Below are 18,443 nucleotides of genomic sequence, written 5' to 3'. Positions count from 1 at the left end.
GAAAGCGGGGGGGTTTCTTTTCGGTGCGGCGCTCGTGGATTATTGATCGTAGAGTTCTAGTAGGGGCGGGTGTTTATTGTTTTGTGATCGATGCTCGGGGTCTGAGGTATTGATGGTTAATTGAGAATCGATCCATAGCTGTAAATGGATGTGTCCATTGAGAGTAAAGCCGCACCCGCTCGAACCCTCCTCTCTCTCTTTCTCACTCCCTTTTTCCCCCACTCAATTTTTTTCCATCAAATCAAAATCTACTTATTTTGTATTCCAAAAATACAGATACATCTGTCACCTCACTCAGCAGCTAAGATCAGACGTTTTAGCTGTTTTATTTCCTCATAATCCTTTGTGTCTGAACTGGTCTTGGTGGCATATCAGTTGAATACAACAAGCCGGTCTTAATACCCGTCTAAATTAATGTTTAAACCTATCTCTCAACTACCTCTTCTTTCACTAAGACTTTGGTAGCATCTTCTTTCGTAAAGACAGATTTAAAGTTTTTATTTAATACCTTAGCCATGTCCTCTACTTAAATGTGTAAATCCTATTTTAGATCCCTAATTGACTCTACTCATTTTATAAGTCAATAGAAACATTTGAATCCCCTCTTATGTTAGTTAAGAATCTATTTTCATGATTTCTTTGCTGCACATGATTTTTTTTTGTATCTACTCTGAACTGTCTGTAATTGACCTGGCTGTCACATATGTTTTAAACCTAATGTTTGTCATGTATCTCTTTTTCCTGTCATTTAAGAAGTTTTGCCATTGTTTGTTTTACCTTTCCCCTTCATGGGGATGTACGTTGATTATACCCAGACTGTATCTTTAAAGCTTTGACAAAGGGTCAGTTAGACTCAAAAAGTCAGCTCTTTTCTCTCCTTACAGATGCTGCCAAACCTGCTGAGATTTTCCAGCATTTTCTCTTTTGTATCTTTAAAGACTTGCTTACAATCCCTCTTCGTTCCATCTAATATCTTAGTATAACTGATTTTAGTGCTACCTTCTTCCAGCCTATATACACCTTGATTTTCTTTAATATTACCTCCTGGTTTCTGCCCTCTGTCAAGTTAATCTGTCCCAATAACAGACAAACTGTCGTCAAGGACAATTTAGGTTCCATCCCCATTAGAACCATTTCCACTCCCAAGAGTCGAAGGCCCTCCCTCCTGCACTATCTCACCAGCGAGACATTCTCTAATTTCTATACTTAACTGCATGTGCTGCATGCATAAATCTGGAGATTATAGCTACTATGAACAGCTTGTAAAATTTTTATAAATCTCACCAGTCAGCCTCCCTTGATTAGATTAGATTCTCTACAGTGTGGAAACAGGCCCTTCGGCCCAACAAGTCCACAACGACCCTCTGAAGAGTAGCCCACCCAGACCCATTTCCCTTTGACTAATGCACCAAACACTATGGACAATTTAGCACAGCCAATTCACCTGACCTGCACATCTTTGGACTATGGGAGGAAACCAGAGCTCCCGGAGGAAACCCACGCAGATACGGGGAGAATGCGCAAACTCCACACAGACAGTTGCCAGAGGCTGAAATCGAACCTGGGACCCTGGTGCTGTGAGGCAGCAATACTAACCACTGAGCCATCGTGCCTTGTATTGATGATAAACTGTTTAAGGTTTTTAAAACGTTGCTTCCCCAGTGCTATCTCCACTCTTTCCACAAACTGCTTTAGCTATGTATCCTCGCCTCCAGATTCTGAGCAGCCTGTCACTTACTGGCTGCCTGCGATGTCTCTGCATGATTTAAAAAAAAATTGTTTTCACTGCTTATACTCTCTCTTTCTCTGATTCCTCTCTGCTGTGTTTCTTTAATTTCTGGCACTATATTGCCTCAAGTTCACTTCACTTTGTTTGTCTATGTTTCTTGACTGTTAGTGTGTGAACCTTTCCTGCTGCCCATTTACTCTCTGCCATTTTTTTATCTGTCAGTCTCCAACACTGTGCTCCCTTAGTCTCTCTCTCTCTCTTTCTCTCTCTGTGTTTTCATTTCTTCAGAGATGAACTGCTACTTTACATCTGCTGTATTGCAGCATAAGTAAGGGACCAGCAGGAACCTGAACTTAGAAGAAAATTATTCAGTCTTATGTATGCAGTGCATTTCACATGGTTTATTTTTCATCCGCTTAAGTGAAAGATGGCAGAAACAGAAGTAAATCCAGTGTTTTTGCAGCAACTGATGGAGCTGGGCATCTCTGAAGATAAAGCCAAGGAGGTGGGTGAATTGAGTTATGGAATTATAGCACAAGAAAAGGCTACTCACCTTATTCTGCATGGGCTGCTGCTTGCTCTTCAGTTTGGCTTTTTAACTTACCTTTTTCCTTTTAGTCATCGTACTACAACCTTTCTTTAAAAGTAATAATTCAGTTTTCTTTTAAACAATGCTTCAGAATTGCTTGTGCAATGCATTGTGCCAAAATCTAACAACTATCTTAAATTGTTTGTAAGCATTCTGAGAAGTGGACAGGATGTGAATATAGGAGGTATAGTTAGTAAGTTTACAGATGACACCAAAATTGGAAATGTAGTGGACAGTGAAGTTACCTCAGAGTACAACTGGATCTTGATCAGATGGGCCAATGGGCTGAGGAGTAGCAGATGGAGTTTAATTTAGATAAATGTGAGGTACTGCATTTTGGAAAGGCAAATCAGGGCAGGATTTGTACACTTAATGGGAAGGTCCTGGGATGTGTTACTGAACAAAGAGACCTTAGAGTGTAGGTTCATAGCTCCTTGAAGGTGGAGTCGCAGGTTGATAGGATAGTGAAGGAGGCACTTGGTATGCTTTCCTTTATTGGACAGAGCATTGAATATACGAGTTGGGAGGTCACGGTGCGACTCTGCAGGACATTGGTTAGGCCACTTTTGGAATATTGCAAGCAATTCTGGTCTCTTTCCTATCAGAAGGATGTTGGGAAACTTGAGAGGATTCAGAAACTATTTACAAGGATGTTGCCAGAGTTGGAGGATTTGAGCTATAGGGAGAGGTTGAATTGGGTGGGGCTGTTTTCCCTAGAGCATCGGAGCGGAGGGGTGACCTTATAGAGGTTTATAAAATTGAGCATGGATAGGATAAATGGACAAAAGTCTTTTCCCTGGATTGGGGGAGTCCAGAACTAGAGGTCATAGGTTTAGGGTAAGAGGGGAAACATTTAAAAGGGACCTAAGGGGCAACTTTTTCACATGGAGGGTGGAATATGGATGAAGTGAGCTGCCAGAGGAAGTGGTGGAGGCTGGTACAGTTACTACATTTTAAAAGGCATCTGGATGGATATATGAATAGGAAGGGTTTAGAGGGATATTGGCCAAGTGCTGGTAAATTGGACTAGATTAGGTTAGGATATCTGGTCGGTATGGATGAGATGGCCCAAAGGGTCTGTTTCCATGTTGTACTTCTCTGTGACATCACTGGCTGGACAAGCATTTATTGTCCATCCCTAGATGCCCTTGAGAAGTTGGTAGTCAACTTCTTCTTGATTCACAGTACATGTTTGCTGTAGGTAGATCTACTGTTAGGTAGTCAGTTCCAGGATTCTGATCCAATGGTACTGAAGGAACAGCTTTATATTTCCAAGCCAGAATGATGAGTGGTATGGAGGGGAACTTGTAGGTGGTGATGTTCCTGTGTACCTGCTATCCTTGTATGTCAAGATGATAATGGTCATGAGTTTGGAAAGTGTTGTCTAAGGAGCCTTGGTGAATTTCTGCAGTGCATCTTGTAGATGGTGCACACTGCTGTTACTGAGTGGCAGTGAAGGGAATGGATGTGGTCCCTGTCAAGCTGATTGCTTTGTACTGGATAGTATCAAGCATTTTAAGTGTTGTTGGAGCCACATCTATCTAGGCATGTGGGGGACTATTCCATCACATTCCTGAACTGAGCTTTGTAGACGGTGGACAAGCTTTTGGAAGTCAGGTGGTGAGTAATTTGTTGCAAGATGCCTAACTTCTGACCTTTTGTCGCCACAGTATTGCTATATCTGGTCCAGTTCAGTTTTTGGTCCTGGGTAAACTACCCCTAGGATGTTGATACTGGGAGAAATAGCAGTGGTAATGCCATTGAATATTAAGACGTGATGGTTAGATTCTCTCTTGTTGAGTTAGTTATTGCCTGAAGTGGCATGAATGCCACTTGTCAGCCCAATCCAGGATATTGTCTAAACTCTACATGGAGCATAGAAGAGTCGCAATAAACTCTTTGAGCTTGCTCCTCCACTCAGTAAAGATCAGCCAGATTTGTACCCTGTTCTCCTTTCTCCCCATAGCCTGAGATTCCTTTAGCCTTGAGAACTACATTTAACTCCTTCTCAACCACTTTCTGTTGCAGAGAATTCTACAGGCTCACCACTCACGGAATCCTGTCTTGCTATATTTGTACATGGACTGCTTTAGTTAATATAGTGATAACCCTGAGTCAATGCTCCTTATTCCTGATTTACCAAACAATACAAACTATCTTGCACTATTTATCTTCAAAAAAAAGTTTATACCCCTCTTAGACATTCTAATGACATTTTTGTCATCAAGCTTTTGTTCATCTTCTCAATAGTCTCCATAAGACCATACAATACAACAGCAGAATTAAGCCATTCAACGTACCAGTCTGCTGTACTATTCAATCATGGCTGATATGTTTCTTAACCCTATTATCCTGTCTTCTCCCTGTAACCCTTGATCTGTTTACCAATCAAGAACCTAACTGTCTCTGTCTTAAATACACTCAATGACTTGACTTTTACAGCCCTCTCTGGCGATAAATTCCACAGATTAATGCTCTGGCTGAAAAAATCTCCCCTCATCTTAGTTCAAAAAAGTAATTCCTTCACTCTGAGGCTGTACCCTCCGATCCCAGGCTCCTACTAATGGAAACATCTTTCTCATGTCCACTCTATTCAGTCCTCTCGGTATTCTGTAAGTTTCAATGCCCCCCTCATCCTTCTAAATTGGATCAAGTACATACCCAGAGTCCTCAACCATTCTTCATATGACAAGCCCTTCACCTCCAGGATCATTCTTGTAAATCTCCGGATCCCCTCCAAAGCCAACACATTCATCCTTAGATGCAGAGCCTAAAACTACTCACAATGTTACAAATACAGTCTGACCAGAGCCTTACTCTGTCTCAGAAGCATATCTCTGCTCTTGCATTCTAGTCCTTTAGAAATGAATGCTAAAATTGCATTTGCTTTCTTAACTGCTAACTGATCCTGTGTGCTAACTTTAAGAGAATCCTGAACTAGGAACCCCAAGTCCCTTTGTCCTTCAGATTTCTGAAACGTTTCCCTGTTTAAAAAATAGACTATATTTCTATTTCTTCCTACCAAAGTGCATAACCTCATACTTTCTCAGTTATATTCCATTTGCCACTTCTTTGCCCACTCTGCCAGCCTGTCCAAGTCCTTCTGCAGCCTCCCCACCTCCTCAATACTGCTGTCCCTCCACCTAGCTTTGTTTCATCTGCAAATTTAGCAACAATGCTCTCAATTCCTTTATTCAGAACGTTACGTATAACATGAAAAACTATCGTCCTAACATGGACCTCTGTGGAACTCCACTAGTCACTGGCTGCAACCCTGAAAAAGATCCCTTTAACCCTACTCTCTGTCTTCTTCCAGTGAGCCAATGTTCCATTCATGCCAGTACCTTGCTCCTAACAACGTGGACACTTGTCTGATTTAGCAGCCTCCTGTGTGGCACCTTATCGGAGGCCTTCTGGAAATCCACATAGATTATGTCCAATAACACTCCTTTGTCTAACTTGTTAGTTACTGCAAAGAATTCTGGCAGATTTGTCAGGCATGACCTCCCTTGAAGAAGCCATGTTGACTTAGTCCTATTTTACTATGATTTGGAGATGCCGGTGTTGGACTGGGGTGTACAAAGTTTAAAAATCACACAACACCTGGTTACAGTCAAACAGGTTTGATTGGAAGCACTAGCTTTCGGAGTGCCACCTGATGAAGGAGCAGCACTCTGAAAGCTAACCTGGTGTTGTGTGATTTTTAACTATTTTACTATGCACTTCCAAGTACTCCGCAATCTCATCCTTAAAAATAGAATCTAAAATCTTATAAATGATGAAGTCAGGCTAACTGGCTGGTAGTTTCCTATCTTCTGCCTTCCTTTCTTCCTTAACAGTGGTGTTATGTTAGCCATTTTCCAGTTCTAGGAGACTCTCCTCGTCTCCAGTGTTTCCTGAAATATCATCATCAATGCTTCTCTAATCTCCTCAGTTACCTCCTTCAGAATTCTGGAGTGTGGTCTATCTGGTCTGGGTGATTTATCCACCTCCAGACATTTCAGCTTCCCTAGCACCTTCTCTTTAATGATGGCCACTACATTCACCTCTGACCCCGATTCTCTTGAAGTTCTGGTATTCTGCTGGTGTTTTCCACTGTGAAAACTAAAACAAAATACCTATTCAGTTCCTCCATCATTTCTTTGTTCCCCATCACTACTTCTCCAGCTTCATTTTACAGTCGTCTCATGTCCATTCTTGCCTCTTTCCCTTACCTTTTAGATATCTTAAAAAAAACTCCTGTCATCTCCTTTTACATTACTAGCTAGGCTATTCTCCTATTTTATCTTATCCCCCTCTTATTACTTTTGTTTTTAGTCATTCTCTGTTGGTTCTTAAAAATTTCCCAAACCCCTGGATTCCTGGTAATCTTCACCACATTATGTGCTTTTCTTTTGCTTTTATTGTTGTTTCTGACTTCTGTTATCAGCCATGGTTGACTCATCTTCCCCTTAATTTGTTTGTTCTTCCTTGGAATGAATTTCTGCTGAGCCCCCCCACCCCACCAAATTACCCACAGAAACTCTGCAATTGCTGCTCCACTGACTTCCCTGCTAGGCTCCCCTTGCAATCAATTCTGGCCAGCTCATGTCTATGTAGTTACCTTTACTCAATTGTGATAAGTTACATCTAATTCCAGCTTTGCTCTTTCAAACGGCAGGGTGAATTCCATATTGTACGTTCACTGTCCTCTAGCGGTTCCTTCACTTTAAGCTGCCTAATCAAGTCTGCCTCATTACACATTACCAAATCCAGAACTGTCTATTCCCAAGTGGGCTCTACTACGAGCTACTCTAAATAAAATCTTGTGGACATTCCACAAAATCCTTTTCTTGAGATCTGCTACCTGTCTGATTTTTCTCAGTCCACCTGCACATTGAAATCACCTACGATTTGATTCTGTGTCAAATTTTGCTTTATGAAGTTGGTGTGTGATGCCTGGGCATGTTTTATTACATTAAAAACACTAAAGAAATATATAACAAGTGCTGGAGAAACTCAGGTCTGACACTGTCTGGAGGTGATAAAATGAGTGTTGTACTATAGAAAAAAAGCAAATGAAATAGGGGCAGTGTTAGAGGAAGATTAGATATCACGTGTCATAGAAATACAAGTTGCTGTTTTTAAAGCTTTCCATCTTCACCTTTCATTTTAGTAAACCTTTTACTCTTTCTGTCAGGGTTCTAATATCCACCCTATTTGGGGTGTCCATAATATTTCTGTCCTTCCATTGCATCCTAACTAATTTTGTGTACAAGTTCATTATTGCCTGCTTTCTCATTCAGTGTCCTGATGTCAAATGTTCATCATACCCTTTGTCTTCTTTCATTTGCAATTTTGAGCTTGTACAATAACTTATTTTGGGTTGACATGATTTGGAGGTGCCGCTGTTGGACTGGGGTATACAAAAGGAAAAAAAAATCACATAACACCAGGTTATAGTCCAACAGGTTTATTTGGAAGCACTAGCACACAACCACCTGATGAAGGAGCAGCGCTCTGAAAGCTAATGCTTCCAATTAATCCTATTTGACTATAATCTGTGTTGTGTGATTTTTAACTTTGTATTTTGGATTGACCTTGTTTTGAAAGTTTCCCTGTTTTTTTTCTTTTGGAGCTTATGGTGAAAGCATTTCACAGCATGGTTGTTGGTAGCTGAAGTAACTGCCAGTTTGTATTTTAATGTGATCAGTAAGGTTTTGTACTGAGTGATCTGGATGTTGTGTCCTGCGGTTAAATGAGTTTTCTTCTGTACTCACCTGGGATGGTTGACAAAAAGCAAGAGTGAGGTTATACTCTGGGGTGACTGAAAATGCTGATGTTATTATTACCTCGGCTCTTATTAGGGCTAACCAATCAAAACATTGTACCAACAGCATCTGTGACATTTCATTTCGGAGGAGATGGTGGCTGGGGAAAGATGAAGCAGAAGGATTGTGATAAAACCATTGTTGTGTTGCAGAATAATGATGTTAGGTTAGCATTTTTCAGGTACATTAGTTGAAAGTGATGATTTGTTTTCTCAAGTCTTGTATGTAGAAGACAATTTGCAAGTTTTAGCTTGGTTCCATTTTGCAATTTTGTCTTTTGAGTTAGACTTTTTTGGCTTGAATTGCATATCTTGATTGAGCACAGCATCTAGACTAGTATTCCAGTGCAGGACTCGGGAAGTTAAGTCATCTCACATGTGAAACATGATCTGGAAAAATCACGTGGCTTTATTCAAAGGCTTACACAGAGGTTTCTCCCACTTCTGGCCAAGCTTCCTTCCTTGACCAACACTGCAGAATAATTGGTTTCATTGTGGAACTGCGTAATTGCACTCTCCTATCGCTAATATTGATTTCACCTTTTTTAAAAAAAAACTTTCATTGGCTGTGAAGCACTTTGAATTTCCCTAACAATGCAATAATGTGCAATATAAATGACAGTTCTTTATTTCAATAAAAATGTTTTTTCCCTCCTGGGATGAAGTTGTCTGCCTTTGTTTTGTGTCTTGCTGAATCGCTTTGACAGTTTTAGAGGAAGTTTCTCACAGACAGAGTTTCTAGTATTTTTCACAGCATTTTACATTTACTATTGATTTAAGAGATTCTTTGCACAACCTCCACCCCATCTTGGTGCGCTCATTGTATCTGCCATACTGAAATTTCTCTTCATTCCATTGTAGCTAATTTGTCTTTCTTCCTCTTGTTCACAGGCTCTGATTAAAACTGGGAATCAGTCCAGTGATTCTGCTGCTCTGTTTTACTTCAGTGAACTTGAAGTAAGGACCGTACTGAAGATGTTTTTCACAAAATGCAGTCACCAGAGATCACTCTGTACAGCAACAAATTAAAGCTATGTGGTTTTTAAAAAAATCCCTTTTCAATCCAGCATGTTTTTATATTATTTGTTAGCGTTCTATATTGAATGTTCTCGTTTGATATTAGCAAAGCATTCTAAACAGCAGGAGGTTTTGAAAACAGCCATTTTCCTTGTGTAAACGTGGGATCTTGAGATTGTTCTGTAGCAGCTTGTATTATATTCCACAGACTGAGACCTGTTTACCTGTGTCCATCCTACAGTAACGTGTGACTTGGACTTTGTTTCATGGTTGCTATAGCCTTCTGGGACTTAATTCTGGAGTTTTCTATGAATTTTAACTTTAAAAAAATTCACTTCCTCCCCACTCCCCTTCCTAGTGACTTTTCACAGATTGTTGAAGTTTGAAATTCTGATTTTCAATTTGCAGTCTTTTTTTGATCTCCATTTCATTCCTGCTTCCTGTCACACCCCAATTGCAAAATACAATAGAGCCTATTATGACAGAAGAATGTATGAGTCATAGAGATATATGGCATGGAAAGAAAAGATTTACAAGGATGTTGTCATGGTTGGAGGGTTTGAACTATAGGGGAAGGTTGAATAGGCTGGGGCTAGTTTCCCTGGAGTGTTGGAGGCTGAGGGGTAATCTTACCTTACAGAGGTTTATAAAATCATGAGGGGCATGGATAGGGTAAACATACAAGGATTTTTCATTGGGGTAGGAGAGTCTAAAACTAGAGGGCATAGGTTTAAGATGAGAGGGGAAAGATATAAAAGGAACCTAAAAGGCAGAGGATGGTAAGTATATGGAAAGATCTGCCAGAAGAAGTAGTGGAGGTTGGTCTGATTTCATAGTTTAAAAGGCATCTGAATGGGTGTATGAATAAGTAGGGTTTAGAGGGATGTGAGCCTGACTTGCTCTTACAAAATTGGATCTGAATTAAAGCTAATCTATGAGGTTCAGTGATGTTGGTCTCTCCCAAAAGTGAATCTTGTGTTTCCTAATTCTGTCTCTACTCTGTGTCCACATGTGTTATCAGAAAAACAGACTGATTTAACACTTCAGTGCAATAAGCTGGGTTATAAACCATTAAGTGGATTTATTTTTCAATCAGTTGGAACTGGAGTAAGTGGAACTTGAACCAAGGCCTTCTGGCCCAGAGTTAGGGACACAACCACCTGCACTTCAAGAGTGCTCTGAGAGTTGCTGTATGATTGCCAATTAACCATTAAACCTCTCAATTCAACTTTATATTAGCAACATAGTTATAATTTAAACCAAATATTCTTTCTTGTTAAAATTGTCAACAAACTGCAATTACCAAATTCACACTACTGCGTGGTAATAGCAATTCTATTTTTCTTTCAGATGTTTTCTGGATATGAGGTTGGTGGATCAGAGAGTGATGTATATAAGATGGTGTTTGTTGTGAACATGGAATTGAGCATGGGAATTGGAAAGGTATGAAGTTCTTTATAGTCTCATCCCAAAAGAAAAGCATAAACCACATTACAAAAAATTACTCAAGGGTTTATTTTAATTGAAAAACTAGTAGATATAAATATTCAATATTTCAATGCAAATTTAAACATGTCCTTGAGAGACCATATTGGGAATAAGCATTAGATTCTGGAAGTCACCGTGACAGATGTGGTGCTTAATCCATTGTACTTGCCACACACATTGTCTTATGAATAGGGATCTGACTGCAAATGAAATTATCTGTATCTCCTTATTCATTCAGAGCTAAAACAATAGCCATGTGAGGTTAGCAGAATTTCACTCTGTTTGAAATAGATTTTTAAGAATTAATTTTATTAGAATCAAAATACAAGTCTAATTTAACACCTTTTTACTCCTGTATGAGATTTGTAAACATGATACACAGTGTTTCATCCCAGACCTCCATGTGAGTATGAAAGTAAATGTTGCTTTGTTCTAATGAAAGATGAAGCAACTCTTTCATAAGGCTTAAGGCCAATCTCAAATTAATTTTTTTTCTCCCTGGTCTCTCCCATTTCATTTTCTTCACCCACTGGATACTATTGATGATGCAAAGAAAAGAAACACAGTGCTAAAATACAGATCACTGAGAAGAGATGATACATTAATGGGTTGGTTCAGACCCTTAATCATAAATTGTAGACATGCAGGAATATACATGACCAACTTCCTTTCTGGGGCCCCCAACTTCAAAATATTTTGCTTAATCTTTCTGGATTTTTATGTCATTGCATGTTTTAGTTAAAATGGAACAAAAGGATGTAACTGGAATGTACAGCAGTGCTGCAGCTGTGTGTACCACATATCTGGCACTATTTCTACATTCAAAGTGAATGTATGTGAGCCACCCATTTAATAAAATGTTGCTTTAGTTTATACACATTAAACTCTATAATTAAAAATTCTAAACTCCTAAAGGATGAATATGATTGTGATTTAAATTGTTAAAGCTGGCTTCAGAAGTCTCAGTTTTAAATCATTTTATGCCCTTTTTGACAGAACACTGATTTCTTTCCTCCCAACTTGAAATTTTGGGAAATGTGTAGCTTGCATATTTTTGATAAATTGCCAAGAATTTGATGGGAAATCATAACTAAAACTCTAAATTGTTCAGTTATTGCACCTCTGAAGATTTGAAAATCATTGGATGGAATTTAAATTTTAAATTCTGGACTTAAAGAAGGCACGATGCACCTCTCTTCATATTGTAGTTGTTTGGATGCAGTAATAGTGACTGTTTGGTGAATGGAGTAACTCCCGTGTATGGAGTGACACTGTTTGCTTTATGTTAAAAGATGAATTATAAGCCTTTGTATATTAGCCTACTCAAGACAATAATGTTTGGGGACTTCCTTGACCAAAATGCATTTTATGATTGCATTGCTGAGATAAGGAATAAGTTTTACACAATTTACAAGTAACAATTTAAAGTAGAGTTTAATTGATCAGGCTTTATAATGTTAAAACTCCTCTGACTTAGGCTGTTGGTTCTGCTGATAAGTGATAAAGATCACAAACATCTGTTATGAGGTTAGCTAGCAGTTAGATTAATTTTTATCATTCTATGGATATTGTCAAGGTTGCACTTCATGCCCATCCCTTCATAACCACAAAACTTAAAGTCAGAGTCATACAGCACAAAAACAGACTCTTCAGTCAAACTCATCCATGATATGCTTGTGGTGATGGTAGTTCCACAATTGTCTGGTGGGATATAGTACACCTTAGCAATTGGTAAGGGTTCCTTTTCCTGATTGCTGTCCAATGACTGTCCAAGTCATTGTGTTATGGTTGACATCAGGTGAAGGGGAGATCGGACTTGGCTGCAAGTTTTAACAGTGGTCTCTTAACACTATGTAGGCTCATGCATCAATAACTTAGATATCTATTGTTGTTCCTTCATTATTACTGGGTTACAAAGCCTGAAACTCCTGAGTGAATACCATTATCCGAGTACGCGTTTCAACAGCACTTGCAAACATATATTTAAGGGCAGTAAAGGAACTGGCAGTAAATGCCGGTCTGGAAGTGACATGTACATTCTAAGAATGATTTTAAAAGAACAATTTGGTGTGACAAATAAGAGCTTCAAAATTATTGGTGACAGTAGGAGTGGAAAGTCATTAAAAACTACTTGAAAGCTAATTGGTTAGAATTCAAAGTTTGTTTTTAGTCTTGGCCAGTGAGTCTCATTGAAGCAGTTTACTCAAGAGGTGTACAATTCTGCAGGTTGCAGCACAGGTGGCCCATGCTGCTGTGGGTCTATATCAGGTGATGTTGGAGGAGTCAGGCAACTTGCGACAGATGTTAACAACATGGGACAATGATGGGTGAGTAATAATGGCATCAAGTATGGGCTTGTCTATTATAGATTATTTGGGTCTGTGTGAGAAAAATCCTCTGTGTCCAACATGGGAAGAAAAGGATTTTTTAAGATGCTTTAGTAGAGCTGTGATATCAAGTTTCTGGAGAATATGAATCTGGATACAACGAATGTTTTGTAAAATTAATATGTGCACAAAGAAGTGTTACTAATTGATGTTGCCTAGGTTACATTAAATCTACATGGAGAGCCTCACCAGTACTAACATTCTTCCTCATTTGTCACTAGAGGGCGCTTTGAAATAATGGAAACTACATTTTGTAGTCCAGCACTAGCAAAGGCAGATCAAATGGCATGCTCAATCTCAATTGTTGTTGAGAACCTGACTGAACAACTCAATCAAATCGCTATGCTTCCATGTACAAATTTTGTTGAACACATTTATAGCACACACTTGTTTTTGTGCCCTTTTATGAAATGTTGACTGAATTTAACAGCATCTTATGATTAATTTCTGGGAATAATTAACTAACAACCTTGCAGTATGCTCTGTAGTATTACGGCTTCTGTTATTTGCCAGCCTGGACAGAGAAGCAGGAGCATTCCCCTTCCCAATGTTATTTCAAGCACAGCTATATTTCAGCAACCTGTTAACTGTCACAAACCAACAGGATGTTATTGATGTGGGATTAAAGGGATGCTCTTTTATTCGCTTGCAAGGAAAGAAATTTAATTCACTAACACTACAAATGTTGCTATCACAGCATCTACCACATAAACCAATGTACTAAAGCATTCTAGCAATGTGAATGATGCTTAAAAGACATGAGATCATTGGAAAAGCAAGATAACTCCTTTTCTCCATAATTAGAGACCTAATAAATTGCATTGCCAAAACTTATACATGTGAAGCTACATTCTCTGAATTTTCAGTAGTGGGTTAAGTCATATAGAACAGAATTATATAATTTCTCTATTTGAAAGAGGAGTTCTATTCCCATTATTGTTGAACTAAATGCTGTATTTGGCTGATAGAATAATACAGAATCTTCACATTTTGAGAAAGTCTTTGGATCTAAACTCAAGAAAAATTGACTGCACACATCTGTTGGACTCATTTAAGGTTAACATAGTGCAACACTGCAGAGCCTTGATTATTCTCTGCTTGAATGGTTCTTTACTCTCCTGTTGTTTATTCTATGGAAACCAGAATATGAATTTTATTTTTCTGCATACTCAGTGTATACAATTAACAAGGTGACATGACAGCAGATGCGGTGTTGTACTATTAATTTTGTAGTATTTTCTCCCACTGATTAAAAGAGAAGCAAAACTGTTTCAGTGACAATTGTTGGATCTGGAAAATAGTAATTGTTTCTCCAGTTCCAACTGAATTTTTCTTTTAGCTCCTTGTATACATTTGCTAATTATCTTTTTTTTTTCCCCCAGAGGTAAGAAGATAGTATTGAAGGGGCACAGCACTGAACACATCTTAGAGCTTCAAGCACAGGCTTGTCAACTGAAGCTGCCAAACTTTCTTGTACAGGATGCTGGAAGAACCCAGGTAAACGATTTTGTTTTTTTTCCCAGAAGATAATAAACTTAACTTTCTCACAGCTTAGAGCCAAAGTGATTAAATTTTGGATCCAGATGTTTTGTGACATGCTACTCTGTCAGTTCTATTTCATAATGTGGCTGGTTCCATGTTAGTATATTTCCATGTCACCCATTTATGGGCTTGGAAAATGAATTGCTGGCTGTAACTTAGCAAGAGGTGTATCAGAGCCTAGGTCCAATCTAAACATACAGCATCCAAGGTCTTCACTGAACCAGTTAGGTGGGGGTAACTGCCTTGTTCATTTAAAATTCAGAGATATTGGAGACTAACTGTAGGACTGCCTGAGCTGATAACAGTTACTTCAGTGTAACTCAGTATTGCAGTATTGTGCCATACTGCTTTTATGCATAATAAACTTATGAGAAATAGACTGAATACTTTAATAAATAGACTGAAAATACAATGAATTCTAAATTTGATTACTCGTCTTTTACTGAGATAATTGATCTCAACTGGGGTAGTGGTTATATATAATAAACACAGGAAATGCTGGAGAAACTCAGCAGATCTGGCAACATCTTTGAAGTGAGAAACAAAGATAATATTTTGATGCTGAATGCGACTCTTCTACAAACCTGAAGGGCACTGGACAATTTTGGTTTTTGCGCTGTTGTCAAACAGGTTGGAAGGGTGAGTTGAACAGATGTTTAGGGTATTGAGAGTAAAAGACAAAGGGAATGCTAATAGTCGTAGAGGAAAGATAAAGATGTTAAATGCTAGTGTAGGTGTGAATAGTTAAAAATAACTCAGCTTGGCTGAGAGCAAACACCTACAAACAAGACACTTGGGCAGAGGTGAGGGAGGGAATCAATGGCAGACAGTGTTCATGCTTTGAAATTGTTGAATCCTGGAGGCAATGAAATGCCCCACTGAACAAAGAAATGCTTGCATTGAAGTTTGCTGAAAACTGCAGGAGACCTGTGACAGAAATGTTAGCATGAGAGCAAGATGGTGAATTGAAGTAGCAAGCAATTGGAAAGACTGGGTCATCCTTGTGAACACCAGTAGGACTGTTACACAAAACACTGACCTAGTGTGCATGTGGTCTTGCCAATTTAGAGGAGACTGCATTATGAGCAGAAAACACTGTAGACTAGGTTGAAAGTACACGACTGCTTTAGCTAGGTGTGTTTGCAATCTTAGACAGTGAGGAGGGGAGAGACAAAAGAGCAAGTGTTACATGTTCTGTGACTGCATGGGAAGGTGCCATGGGGACTGACGAGTGGACCAGGGTATCACCGAGGGAATGGACCTTGCAGAATGCTGACGAGAGGGGAGGGAAAAGATGTATTCAGAAGTGGCAGAAATGGTGGAGGATAGATACTTTGAATGCAGAGTCTGGTGGGGTAAAAAATTAAGACAAGGAAAACTTTATTGTACTGGAGAGAAGGGGAAGGGATGAGAGCAGAAGTGCAAGAAATGGGTTGGACATGACTGAGGTCCTAGTCAATCATGATGGGTGGGAAGATCCTCGTTCAAAGAAAATTACATGTAATAGGCATTGCTGTGTAAGATGCCAACATTGAAACACATACAATGGTTGATTTATTTATTGTCATGTGTACTGAAGTACAGTGAAAAGTTTTGTTTATGAGCAGTATAGGCTGATTATAGTAAGCAAGGATGTACAGATCAAAAATACTTAGAGGCATACAGGTTACATTGTATAGGGTATGCGCTTGATGAGATCAAACGTTAGCAAGATCAGCATTATTTGAGACTACAGAGTCCATTCACCAGTCTAATAATGTCTTGGAAGAAGCTGTTCCTGAAACTGCTGGAGTTTGTGTTCAGGCTTCTGTATCTTCTGCCTGATGGAATGGATACAGAGAAACTGGGAGAATGCATAGGAATGATGTTGTTAAACTTGAAGGATTTAGAAAAGTTTTACAAAGATCTTTGAGATTGGAGGGTTTGAGCTATAGAAAGAGACTGAATTGTCAGAGCTTTTTTCCCTGGAGCATTGGAGGCTGAGTGGGGAACTTAGGGAGGTTTATAAGGGGCATGGATAGAGTGATTAGCCAAGGTCTTTTTCCCCATGGTAGGGAGTCCAAACTAGAGGGCCTGGTTTAAGGTGAGAGGGGCAAGATTTAAAAGGGACCTGAGGGGCAGCTTTTTCACGCAGAGGATGGTGTGTGTATGGAACAAGCAGCAAGAGCGAGTGGAGGGGTGGCTACAGTTACAACCTTTAAAAAGTATCTGGGTGGGTACATGAATAGGAGGGTTAGTTTAGTGTATCTGGTCAGTGTGGACAAGTTGGACTATAGAGTCTGTTTTGTGCTACTTAACTGACTCCTTATGGGAAGTAGGTTTTGATAAAGTGTAGTCAAACTATTTTTATATCAGATGCTTATATGACACAAATGTAATTGGGTTAGGGAGGGAAATTTAGTTTCTCTTGGCTATCCCACAACTTTTACTTGTGTGGATGTCAGACGTTCAGAGTTAGGCTCAGGTGATACCCTTTTACAGGTAGAAAACTTGCTGATATTTATTTTCTTGGTGAATAATGGTCACTTTGATATACCAGAGTGTGAAGATCTGGAGTCCTAGTTTTTGACATGGCAGAAAAGTAGTAGGTAGAGATGTGTTTTAACATGTTGGTATATGTCTATGCCTGTGATGGATAATCCCCTTATTTTCTCATTCAGATTGCTGCTGGATCACGCACAATCTTGGCAATCATGGGTGAGGAGAATCTGGTCAATCAGGTTACTGGAAGTCTTCAGCTCTTGTGACACAAACTAATATTGGCATCTACACAGGAATTGACTGTTTGAGGCAGTAATAAATGAAAATAACTAGGATATGGACTGGAAACCTACTTGGTAAATGGATATGCCACATTCATGCTGTTACACAATTGTATTACTGCTGTATTTGCTTCAAAGTTTGAAGGTTAAAGTGCTACCTTCCAAACCACACAACCTTGTTTTAATGATGATTTTGGGTGTGGCATAGTACATGTATTTGACTTTTTGATGGAATGCCTTATGAGCTCAAGTAATCACACTTAAGAGAGGATGAAGCAATGACCAGTGACTGAACTGTCTTTATCAAGTCAAAAGCAGCAAATTAATGACTTAATTTTCCACTAATTTTGGAGTCATTTTGATCAGTATCCTGATCCATTCATGCTTGACCTGGATGACCAAGTTCGCATGAAGAGGCAAATAACATGAATGATGACCCAATGGACTACAGAGGAACCTCTATTATCTGAAGGACACAGACAGGGAGTATTTCATTCGGTTAATCAAATTTCGGATAACATAGTTTAGCCAAGCATTGGGACCTTGTAATCTTGCTGGATAATCTAAAGCCAGATAATCAGGGTTCCTCTGTATTTCTCTCAAAATGTAAGCACGGAGTATAAATTCTGTTTGTGTTCATTTGAACTGAACTACACTGGTTCAGTAGTTCCACAAACTGGCTGGTAGCTATACCAGGGAGAAAGTGATCAGAGGCGAAGAGTATGGTGCTGGAAAGCACAGCCAGTCAGGCAGCATCTGAGGAGCAGGTAAATCGATATTTCGGGCATAAGCCCTTCATCAGGAATGAAGGGCTTATGCCCAAAACATCGATTCTCCTGCTCCTCTGATGCTGCCTGCCCGACTGTGCTTTTCCAGCACCACACTTTTCAACTCTGGTAGCTACACCATTCAGGTGAGGAGTGTCTTACAAATTTCACATTCTGTTCAGGCTTCTCTCCAGAGAGGTTGGTGCAGAACTGAGCAAGTGTATCAGAAACCAAATTAGAATCCAGTAGTTGGTACTTATAAGTTGAACAATAGGATTTATATTTGGTTTATACTTTTTGAAGGACTAGAAATTACATATTAAAAGTTTGTTTCTAAGTGGTGTTGCTTCATT

General features: G+C 39.2%; 1 protein-coding gene across 2 annotated transcripts; it reads left to right on the top strand.

Moving 5' to 3' along the window:
- si:dkey-19e4.5 (UBA_like_SF and PTH2 domain-containing protein) lies at positions 1 to 17,492 on the top strand. Of its 2 annotated transcripts, none has more exons than XM_043707784.1 (7): positions 1 to 106; positions 2,151 to 2,234; positions 9,019 to 9,084; positions 10,495 to 10,587; positions 12,859 to 12,959; positions 14,402 to 14,516; positions 17,222 to 17,492. In XM_043707784.1, exons 2-7 carry the CDS (start codon positions 2,157 to 2,159, stop codon positions 17,306 to 17,308), a joined length of 540 nt encoding a protein of 179 aa, XP_043563719.1. In that variant the 5' UTR covers positions 1 to 106; positions 2,151 to 2,156; the 3' UTR covers positions 17,309 to 17,492. The 2 variants fall into 2 exon arrangements, with proteins under 2 accessions (XP_043563719.1, XP_043563720.1); XM_043707785.1 differs by lacking the exon at positions 1 to 106 and adding an exon at positions 1,619 to 1,638.
- The last annotated feature ends 951 nt before the right edge of the window (positions 17,493 to 18,443 follow it).

This window comes from Chiloscyllium plagiosum, chromosome 18 (assembly GCF_004010195.1).
Source record: "Chiloscyllium plagiosum isolate BGI_BamShark_2017 chromosome 18, ASM401019v2, whole genome shotgun sequence".
NCBI lineage: Eukaryota > Metazoa > Chordata > Chondrichthyes > Orectolobiformes > Hemiscylliidae > Chiloscyllium > Chiloscyllium plagiosum.
Note: the sequence above shows the minus strand (reverse complement) of the source record. Positions and strands in the feature narration are given on the sequence as shown.